The 12,063-nt window shown below is 40.0% G+C and overlaps 1 protein-coding gene across 2 annotated transcripts in view; it reads right to left on the reverse strand.

Annotated features, from left to right (window-relative positions):
* Window positions 1-7,629, reverse strand: part of ITK (IL2 inducible T cell kinase) — a 31,476-nt gene extending 23,847 nt beyond the window's left edge. The window contains exon 1 of one of the 2 annotated variants that reach the window (XM_009956833.2): window positions 7,459-7,629. In XM_009956833.2, coding sequence (XP_009955135.1) covers window positions 7,459-7,629 — 171 coding nt within the window. The remainder of the gene's footprint in view (window positions 1-7,458) is intronic. The other variant, XM_086470735.1, reaches the window with a different exon arrangement.
* Window positions 7,630-12,063: the final 4,434 nt, after the last annotated feature.

Raw genomic sequence — 12,063 nt, forward strand, 5'->3', positions numbered from 1 at the left:
AATCGGAAAGAAGTGACATTTGATAATATTGGGATTTTCAGCAGGGCTCTGACTGTTGCATTATGCTTCCATACCTCCAATATACCCTGCTATATTTGATATTTATGTCCCTAAATGTAGCTGCTTGGTTCACATGTCTATCATGACTACTTTGTCCTCCTACTTGAATTAAAAAAAAAAGTAAAATTTGTTTTACAGCTATTTTCACATCTAAAGAACACAAAGATGTTTTAGAGGTGGGCACACCCCGGATGCAGAGTGCATTGAATTGTGTTGAATGACAAAATCAGCTGCAATCAGTGCCTAAGATGCCTCCATTCACCTAACCAGTACAGATGGAAAAGCACACCTAGTCTGGGGAGGCAGCTGGAGGGCTGTGTCTGCTTCACTCCTGTAACTCATCCATGGTCACTCCACTGCAGTCCTCAGTCACTGCCATACCTGACTACAGCAGCTGCAGCCACTAACTTTTTGCCATGTTTCCACGGGCCTGCAAAGATCTCCTTGATTGCACCCTCACCTGGAGCACAGGACATGGGAATAGATGCTGAATCACAGCAGGTTCCTACATCAGAAAGTAAATCTTTCATCTGCCTGCGAGACGATACGGTGCTGATGATTAACTATTGTGCTGCCTGCTGTCCGCACGCTTTGCATGCTATCAGTTTGCTCATCATGCAGTGTCACTCCTGACAACTAATTTCAGTATCATATCTCATTTACTGAGGCCAATACTGTTTGTAGCCAAAGCCTATTCCATGCAAACAATCTCAGTTTGTTATCAATTTACTCAGTTAAATTCTCAGTTTACCTGGGGAATATCTGCTACAGCAGAATTACTGCTACTATCCTCATAAAGTCCTATAGGCCAGATCCAGTGTTGCATTTCCACCAAAATACTTTAAAACCAGAGAACTCCAACTTTTTTTTTAAAGGCCAGAGAAGCCAATAGATCTACACTGCAGACCTGGACCTCAGACACTGCACACTTAGCCAAGAGTTGGCCGGTTCACTGTTAGCTCCTCCAGGCTTGCTAAGATGTCTAATTTTCAGAATTACATGAGCTGAAAACAGAAGACACACAGGGGAAAACTGAAACTATAACCTTTCTGCAAGGTGTCTATGGTACAAAGTATATATTTTCAGAGGCTGTGGGGGTTTAACATTCAAGCAAAGAGATCTAGTGGAAAAGCACACTTGGCCATGAGAGCATTTTTCTCTTGGTCCATCACAGGGCCTCGCACATCTGCAATAGCCCAGTATTTCCACTGAATTCCTATTTTAAAATCGGACAAAGACACTTCCAATGTTTACATTGTCTCAGGTCCTGTCTGAGGTGATTATCAAGGTGCACATCCCTATTATCAGTGCAAGTGGTTTGACAAGAAAATCAGTGTCACCATCAAGAAACAGAAGAAAAAAAAGGAAGATTCCTGGCTTTCAAGTGATCTTTCTAATATGATGAAAATAAGTCTTTTATGTTACATAAAAGAATATGGAACAACTACTGAATACTAGAATATCTTTCTTCAAAACTATTCTTGACTCTAGCAAAGACTGGGAGGAACAGATTGCAGTGAATAAAGGATTCAGTGAAAGAAGGGAAGCTAAATTAAATCGACTAAATGACATCACTTTTTCATTAAAAAAGTATAAGCTTTAGGGAAAAAAAATTGGTCAGAAAGAATGAAAGACTATAAAACAACAGGCAGGTGTTGCAACAATATCAGTTACAACATTGATTTCAATATGAAGGAAAGGCAGGCAGTGGAAGCAAAAATGGCCACATAGAAAAGTCTAATAAAAGGAAAAAAAAATGAAATCTCATATTTATTGTAGTATATTCATATTAGGAGGGATTCCTTCCTTCTTAAAGATAAAAAAGAAAACACTGGTTTAAGATTTTGTTGCATCCTTAATGTTCTCTGACAGAAGAAAGATTTGAGCTTTGTAATGTAAAGAAAATGGAAGTATCTGACATTTGCTGGAAAGACATTGCTCAGAAGTAATTTTAAAAAAATTCTTGAAAGATTAAAGAACGATACATACCTAGGCAAAGATCTAGTAGGAGCAGAATTGGGTATGCACAGAAAGTGCAAATAGAAAATTATTATAATCAAATTCTGCAAGATAAAATTATTCCCACAAAAAGGAGCTATTTTGTATTACCAGACTCTGCCACACATTTGTAGAGTTAGAAAGACCATAGACACCAGACACAGAAGAACCCGCATTTTGCTTAAAGCAATCTTGTCTGGACAATATCAGCACCCTGAATCATGCTGCAGCAGTCGTGAATGAGAACTGCAGTAGATGGGAACTTCGTAAATACCCAGAAAAACATTTGATAAGATGTATCGGAACAGGTTGCTGAAGACGTGAAGTCTCTGTCCTTGGCTTCCCAGCAGTGGCTAGTCAACACTACGGCTGACTACTTCTAGTGTGGGCGATAGTCCTGCTCTGAGTGTTGATATAATGCTGGCCCCGTGCACGAAGTCTGACTAAACGAATTTAAGAAGTGCCCTCCAGCCAGTATTACCATGATTCTGTGATTTCACAATAGAAATGAGGCTCATTGTGGCAAACTTAATCCTCCTTCTATTCCGATAATATAATTATTAAAATACGCATTTTAAATTTACAGAGGTATACTAAAGGATTCGTTTAACATCAGGATTAGGCACAGGTTTGTACCTTGTCTCCATCTTATTTAAGGTTGTATTGATTTTCTTACATAAAAATTCACTGAAACAGGTGTGATGTAGAGAGATGCCAAGCCTGACTTCTCTGTGGGTGATACGTGTATTACCAATAGATTAGTTGGAGATATGCATCAGAAGACAGATGGTATTGCAAATTCTGGCAAGCAAACAGAACTTGTTAATAAATCCATGACAAGTTATGAAGAACAACATATCTACTCAGATATGTATTTATTTGGAAGTTAGCCTTTAAAACCATAATTAAATTCCCTTTAGATGAGGATTATAGCTTCAAGAATGTTGAGGTATTCAGAATACACAAAGCAATGAGAAATGGCGTGAATGGTCACTCCAATTAACAGGAACACCAAAATGGGGATCTTCAGAAGAAAAGTCTTACTCTGTTTACATTAGAGTCCTGTGGAAAACCCCAAGTCTTTCCAGGGCAGGATGGCCAAGTCAGATTCTGTGTAGAATAATCAAGGTAAAATGGACTGCTGGACTAAGGAACAAAGTGTTGCTTTTGCTGCCATGGGTAGCTGGACTGTTGCAAGTAACCCAACGTGTGGTTAATGCAACAGAAGCAGCTGAAGCATTTTTAGGATGCTGATAAAAGTCTTTTCAGCCAAGTTAATACTTTTGTTCTCCTGGAACAAGAGACTGAAAGCAAATTTCAAGACACACTAAAGTGCCATCTTTATATCTGAATATCAACGATATGAATGAAAGAGCCCAAGACAAAGCTGACTCATGCTATGTGACCTCCTGAGCATCTGACCAGTGTAGCACTGATGGAAATGAAAAGAGAACTCGGTCCTTCTCTGTGTGGACCTTTCATTGCTGCCTTTAAAAGCTGAACTAGTAATAGCCCATGAGCACATGAAGATACAAAATTTAAAAATATTTATGTGCTTGCACTTCCCAGGTGTTAGGTGCAATTTTCCCAGCCATGAAATACTTCTCAGAAAGCCTGTATAGGGCAAGATGCCGATTTTTGAAGAAAGGAAACGGTGGCATAGGGACATGGAACACTTCTCTGTAGTTGATACAGACAGACCCAAGCACTCTCCACAGGTCTGAGCCATGCCAAGATGAGCTGCTCTAATGCAGAGATCATATAATGGTAATAGTACCAAATTAGTGTGGTACCAGCCCAGAAGATAGTGACCTGTTTATTAAGTGTGGCATCTGCCTCAGACATCTGTGCCACTTTTAGACCACAGCCAGCTTGAAATACAGGGAGATATGCTCACTTCTGGCTGTCCCCATTCAGGTTGGAATGCGACATGCCAAAATCTGTGCAAGAACCCCTACTCAGTGTCTAAAATACTAAACTACCTCTCTTCACTCTCCTGTCTGTTAACCTGAAGGATTTACCAAACACCGTAAGCTGTTAGGTGAATGGGATATAGGTAACTCACCAGTTTAAGTGTTTTTGTTAAGTCTAAGTAAGGACATCTGAAACTCTGCCCTAGACACCTCTCCGAAGGAATTCACTTGTCTGCTTCTTCTGCAGTACTGAAAGTGTACTGGCACCCTAAGAGTATCACACAGTGTCTGCATCATTGGTTGTTCTGATGAGGATCAAACTCATTGAAATAGATAAAATGATGACTCCCATGTGCTCATTTACTCAGGTGTACAGTAGCTATAAAATCAGACCCTGGAAAAAAAGAATTTTTGCCTGTGGAATTGATTTGCATGTTATAATAAAGGCACTTCTGATGTATTTTAGTAGAGACGGGGGCTGAATACATGTGCCTGTTATCAGGGCTTTGCTTTATGTTAAGGCAGCCCTGCATTGTGCACTGTGTAACGAATTCCAGAAAACACAGCTTCTTATTGTTGTCAGTTATTGGGGGCTTATTCTTCTAGTGAGATATGTAAATATCTTTCATTAACATTAATGGCGATTGTGTGCTTGGCCGCTGAGAACAGTGCTCTCTGTCTAGCTACAGCTGTTACGACGAAAATGCTCTTATAGTTATCACAAAAATTTGCCTTTATGATGTTGCCTGGTTATCCATTTACAGAATTATCCCTGTATCCCTTTGACTTGTTTATTTCCGTGATTTGGACTGCTACAATAAACGTTTAAACATCTTTTTATCCCCACAGTGCCAAAATGCCAGGAAAGGGACTGAGTGCTAACTTCTGCTAAATACAGACGAAACATATTAAACTGAGCTTAACACATAAGCATATGCTTTACTTTAAGCCACCCAGCTGAAATCAGTGAGACTTCTCAAACTGTTAAGCAGTTCGCTAGTTGTTTTACCTGACTTTGTGCACAGGCTGTTACTGCTGACTGACCAGATGGGTACTGTACAGTATTGAACTCTGAGTACAGTGAGCCACTGAACAGGTTGGTAATGAGTTCTTAAAGAAACTCAGAAAACTCTTACAGCAAACATCCACAGAGATTTCCCTTAAAAAAATACACACTGTGAAAGCCCAGACAGTCGCTGGCCCCATCTATATGATGCAGTACACATGTCTGAGGATACTTCCCGTCCCTGCAGCTAGCTGGCAGAGAACAGCAGCGTCCTTACTGCTCTGTCCTAAACCTCCAGAGCAGGGGGACCACATCCAAACTGCCTGCTGGCAGTGGTGACAGCCTGTGCTAACCCCCGCCAGCCCCACAAGCTGTCTGAAGAGTCCCAGCGGAGCAAAGCCAAACCTGTGCCAGGGCCTGCGCTAGAGAACAAGCTCTACAGACCATCGATTTCAACGCCTGCACACGCTCCCCGGCCCTGGCTCACTCATGTGGATGGGCATAGCCCATGTGTCGGGCAGGTACGGTAATTTTCCCTTCACTGGCTGTGACCTTAATTGCTGGGGGTTCGCTCTGTTCTCAGCACAAAAGAAGATGGTGCTTATGTGGGCTGTCCTAAGCTTTCCTCTCCAGAACCATGAGGACCTGATCATGCAGAGGTCTCACCAGGATGGTCTAATTTGGGGGAAGATTACTTGAAGAGGCTGAGGATCAGTTCTGTGAGTATTTCATAGGACAAACTCTTTTCTCCCTATTTGGTACAAAGTTCTGCTATTCATTTAACAACCTGATATTGACAGTTTGTGTCAGAAAAAAATCAGCATTTCATGGAAAATCAGCCCTGTAATTACAGATATACCCACTGTCCCTCAAATGTGTATAAGGGCCTAAAGTTACACGTGTGTTTACATATACGTGTCTACACATATATAATGTGTGCATGTTTATAATAGATAATACATGAGATAAAGTAAACAACATAGCAAACTCTCATCTGGCCTAACTGACCTTTAGGAAGACTAGGGAATAAAACTTCCAAAGACGCTCACAGTGTATGAAATCTATGCCCCACTGAAAGTCACCAAGTCAGATTTCCGAAGCTATTTCAGTGTCTAGAGGCACCTACCGCAATTCCACAAAAGTATCTACGCAAAGTGCATGTTGAATTAATCAAGTCCACCAAGACTCAGAAAGCCCCAAAGAAAACTGGTTTTAGAGATTTCTCTAAATACCTACAGCAGAATCACTTAGACATTTTTGAAAATTTTACCCAGAATAATTAAGTGGAATAGTTATAATGGAATTTAAAATCTTAAAATAATGGCATTCGGAAGATAGCTTGGATAGCAGACAAAGAGAGTCTCAAACCAAATACAGACACAGTATGCAGCATATTTTCCTATTTAAATACGGAGGCAAGAAAAACGCAGTCTATAAAATAAAAGCAAGAAAAACATTTTCTTGGGCGTATTTGAGAGAAATAACTTGCAAGTAAAAATGACTGTTAACACTTAAAGCTGGTATCCAACCTCAGCTCTGTTATGATACAATACAAGAGCATATACTTCGCTTTTCTTTTTGGGTTCAGTTTTAACTTAATTTCCTACAACTGAGCGAGATCAGATGGTCTGAAGTTGCCAATGCTGGATAGTAAGACAACATGATCCCAAATACTGGTCTGCATACAGTAACAGTGCCTAAACATAACAGATTAACAGCATGTTCAGTGACTGTTGGGAAACAAGCAATATTATTTACAATCCTAATGAGGCTCAGCAAACATCCAGCTAAACAGAAGAGGAAATAATTTGCACTTCACTAAAACACTTAGCACAATGGGGTGTGCAGATTGACTTCTAATTTTCTTCATATTTAGCAAATCAGCGAAATGCAAGCCTGCAGAAACAATGCCTAGTCTAAGCATGGATCTCTTCATTGCATCCCTTCTGAAGCTAACTGAAGACTAGACCTGTTAGGCATGGCAGCGGAATCGATTTTAAAATGTAAGACTGGTCTCCTACAAGCCATCAGTCTGCTGCCCTGAAGAAAAGAATGGAAAAGTGAAGATCTTGGATGACTCTTTTCGTAGATGTAATCAGGGTGCACTTGAGATCTCTGCAATATGCCACTCCAGGTCACCCCTGTACTCATGTGAACTGCCAGGCACATGCTTACACAGCTGTTACACACACCGGTTAAGACAGCCTGTGCTAAATTCCTACAACAAAACTAGATCCTTTCTATAAAACAGCAAAGTAGTCTTTTTCCTCCATGTGCACCAAATGCCCACTGATCAGAAGCTCTACATGACCCACATGACCACCTTGCCATTTTCAGTGAATGGTGCTGTAGCAAGGAGCAGAAAAGTTAAGTTTAGAAAATTTTACAAAGATCATCCTTCCCTCCACTAGTATCCTTCCCTTAACAAATTCCATCCTTCCCTCCGTTACCCTATCATGAGAGAGAAAATGGCTGACATACCCCATGGCGCTGTTCATAGTAAGCCAGCTTGGATCTGGTTAAGACAAAGAAGCGCACTTTAAAGTTGGAGGGTGAAGTCCTTCTCTTCTGCTGGGATTTTTTGATCAGCAGTTCCTCCAGGAGCACACAGTTATTCATGGCTGAGCCAAGAATTGTTGTCTCCCAGGACATGGGATGTCTGTCCTATGTGCTGAGCGCCTGTCCAAGAAAGAGACAAAAGAAGGAAGACAGTTAATTTGAAAAAAAAAAAAAAGGTGTTCAAAAGGCAGTGTAGGTGCTTTAAGCCTTATCTTCCCGTCTACAGCAAAGCTTCCTTTCTGTCAAACCATAACCACATCCTCTCTGAAGTCATAAAATGAACAGCACATGTTGAAATATATGCTAAGGTAAATGTTGTGGAAAAAATAACACTTAAGGGACATTCAGTAGATGTGAGTCAATGATTAAGGATTAATTAAAGGGGTGTGGCATGATTAAGCATCTGTCTCGTACTAGCCCATCTAGTAAACACAGTTATAAATGCACACATTGAACATGGATGTATAGGATCAGTGTTTCTACTGTCCTCTTAGAAATAGGTCAAGCATCCGTATTTCTTTTTTGAAGGAATTTAGAGTATTTAACAATTGACTGTGAGTCTCAGAGATTTCATACAACTTATTTTGAGGAAGTTTCCCACATAATATGAAAAATCCTGCTATGTAAGCAAAGAAAATTATTTCCAAGATGTACTTATATAAGGAATGATAAATATTTGTAGTCATTAGATATTTAAACTGAAAATAAATGGTTACAATAACTAATTAATTATAATTGGTTATTATTTACTGACTGCTTCAGGTGCAGTCTAATGAGTCTGTGACTGGATGTTCCAGGAGGTACAGGCGCAACCTGCGCTCTGCGGATGCAGTCAAGACCAGTGTAATCAGCAGAGAAGTAAGCACAAACATCAGACCAAGTGCAGCTGGTTTCCTCAGGCCTTCAGGGCACCATTCAGGGCAGTCTGCATCAGGCTAAATACGGAATTATAAAATAATTAATATGGACCTAACGCAGTCAGTACAACAGCATTGTTATATTTTAAAACAAATGGAATTAATTCTTCTCTGCTTTTTCATTTTTGTGTATTTTTTTATTAGTGATGTATAATTGTATTGCTCATGCTATTGAGGATTGGAGCGATGGAGTCTGGTGGAATGCAGGGAAGCTGCAATGTAAGTATTTTCATTAATTTAGTATTTCTGAAAATTGTTCCTGTGTAAATCATTTACCAATGCTGACTTTTGGCTTTAGTTTAATGTAGCATTAGGGTATAAGGAGGTAGCTCCCTATTGCTGATGTATTTTTAGAGGTGTTTGCAGGCTCCAAAGAAGATACTTCACTATTTTAAATTCAATTCATGAGGAAAAAAAATCTAAACAAATACCAGAATTGCAAACTGTTTACACAAAGATTTTATAGGGCAGTTTGTAGACAGACTTGGGAACCATATTCCTCAATAGAATGTATTGGTTATCCCTCCCGAAAAAAAGAGGTGGCATACCCCTTCCTTACTGTCTTTATGTTATACTGTTTAGGCAGCATGTTCCAGGGATCATCAAACATTCCTTACCAATTTTGTTCAATGCTAATTGAGAACTTGCATTTGCCATAAAACCCCTAAATTTAAAGACAGCACTTAACATACAGACCTGCAAGAGAATTTGCTACAGGCAATGCGGTACCATGGAACAGAAACAGACAAACAGAAGCTGTTGAGCAGTTGATCCCTATGCATCTATACATATAGATATATATCTATAGATACCTATGTATAGAGAGATATATGTGTGTGTGGTGGTCTTGCTGAAGACAAGATGCAGCATATATCAAAACATTCGTCATGCGCAAGTCTAGCGAAGCTATGTTTCATTTCTTGGCAGAGTGACTGAGTTCCAAGGAACTTTTGTGGTTGAACAAGAAAGATGACACAAGTCTGTGATCTCCTGAAAAATGGTCACTGCTGCTGAGGGGGATTTCATATCTATTTGTAGACTAGGATCAATACTCAAGCCAAATTTCCCAGTTCTTCTACAAAACAGTTTGCCTCATGAAATGCACCTATACAAAAAATGCAGAGTCTGCTGTGAGTCTTCTAAAATAGTGCTCTGTGTAAACAGCAACTGTTTGGATACTTCCAGACCCTGTTTAGGTGCTTGCACCTCCAAGATGTAGGACCACTTTTACATGCACATAACTTCCCTCACGCTTGAGGATTTGCTGGTTTAAATTATGCTCAGAGATTTTTTTCTTGTAATTAATAAACCAAAACATGGACAGTAGAGTGCCCTGACAGTGTACGGACTCTGCTAGCAACAGTGAATCCCTTGCAAAAGGCTGTTGATCTTAATAGCGTTTTCCTTGATTTGTGTCAGTACAGACGAATTTATAACCACAGTTTGTAATGTCATCGCATTTTTAGCTATGAACACTTGTTTAGGACTATGTTATCCTTTCTAGTCTCTTCTTTACACTAGCCATAGTGTGTTAAGGACTTTCTGAAAAGTCCTTGTAGCTTGAGCCAAGAGGGGTTGCAGTCTGTTGGCAGAGACGTACATGTTGTCTTCTCGGAAAATTGAATATAAATAGAAATGCAAGGGTGTGACACTGCAGCTCTGCAGAAAAAGCAAGGCATACAGGACAGTAAAGAGATGAGACGCCAACAGGTAGACCTCTGAGGGGAGCAATGCTGCTGGAGATGAGAGGATGTGGGGGGAGAACAGATTCAGCAAAGGTGGTAAGAAGTGGGGGGAGAGCTAAGAAATTCTTTGAATGTGGTGACTGGCAGCTTGATTTCTTCATGAGATAAGAGTTAGCAGAGAGACATGAAGAGGGGAGCAATTTGATCAAATGTTCAGATAGGGGGCTTGGCAACTGCACTTCATTTGACATAAACATGGTATGATGTGATGCGTTGTAGGAGGTCTGATGGGAAGACGCTGTGAGGGTCAAGGCAAGAGAGAAACAAGGAGTAACCAAGATGTGGCTCTGCATGTAGGAGAACTGGACAGGCTGAGCTACTGTGGAAGAGAAGGTACAGGTTTGATACAAAACATGTAGAAAGACACACATAGTTGTAACAAAATAATCACAGATTTTGGCCTGGGGTGGTAGAGAATCTGGTAGTTATGTTAGAACTAGCAGGATTTAGCAGGCAAGATCAGCCATTCTGAGTTTTCCATGGTAAGTTCAAACTGGTGATGGGCCAGCTAAGATATTAGACAGGGAAAAAAATAAGAATGACCATAAAGAAGGAAACAAGTCAACACAGACGGATTTGGGTGCGATTGATATAAACACAGGAGTTGATTTCAGTGAGAGCTGCTATATCTGTTTTGCAATGTCTTTATCAACTGATAACTCTTCACTGTTGGACTAGGGAGGAAGGTAGGGACTGATGTATTTTTGTATCCACTCTAGCCACAGAGCTATCCCTTTATGTTCCTTCTTCACTTTAATCCCAAACCCCGTGTGTAGCAAACATGGAAATATTTGCGTTTAAAAAGCCAAAACCAGAATATGAATGCTCTCTAAGTCTAATGGATATATAGCCAGGTTAACATATCTATACAAAAACATACGGTCTAAGAATTGTACTTACATTTAGTTATACATTTATAAGACAGTAACCTGCTTATGTGTATTTGAACTTTATTTAATTTCAAAGATCATGATTTCTTGTCCAATTTTTAAATAAAATTCTTTGTTGCTTTCAAGACATGAACTGTAGACATAAATCATATGTCATCATCCACCTGGGTGACTAATAGGTTATAACCCTTTGAAACTAAGCCTCAGTCATTTCAGGGCTTCAGGATCCTTCTACAGTAGAGCAGGATATATATATAGAGAGAGAGAGAGTTAGGTAGAAATACACCACTTGTCTAGGGCAAAGTTGGCTGCAGAGCTAGAAGATGTGAGGACAAGTCTGTAGAGCTCTACACACAAACTACACAGCCTTCCTGAAAGGGCTTCTTGGGTAAGCTGGAATATTGAATTTCTGGAGCCTGCCTTTGTATGACAGTGCAGTCATACACTGAACGTATGAGCACGCTCACAGAACCACAGAATCACAGAACGGCAGGGGTTGGAAGGGACCTATGGAGATCATCTAGTCCAACTCCGCTGCTAAGCAGGTTTGCCTACAGCAGGCTGCATCCAGGCGGACGTCCAGGAGTCCACTCCTTTGTTCAAGGCTTTTGGCATGACTATATATTGTACAGAAATGCTGTATCCTTAATAGAAAATAATTAAATATAACTGTCCTAACTATCTTAAAACCACTGTAAGTCTATCCCTTAAGATGAGGAGACAAAGCCTGACAAATTTTTTAGGTACCCGACATCTTGTCTGCTTAAGCACTTTTATAAAGCCTGCTACCATTATCCTTTGACATTTTTCCATCCATATGCAGGAAAATCCGAAATATTTTAAATGGTTCAGACTTAAGTTTGAGCTGGTGTTAAATACTCCTCTGTGCTGAGCAAGTTGAGGTTATAGATAAACTTACTCTTATCAACTGTGGGCTCCTTTTTTTTTCTTTTAATCACCTTTGTTCTTCCCTTG

The sequence above is a fragment of the Leptosomus discolor genome, chromosome 10 (assembly GCF_034619465.1).
Source record: "Leptosomus discolor isolate bLepDis1 chromosome 10, bLepDis1.hap2, whole genome shotgun sequence".
NCBI classification, from domain to species: Eukaryota; Metazoa; Chordata; class Aves; order Leptosomiformes; family Leptosomidae; genus Leptosomus; species Leptosomus discolor.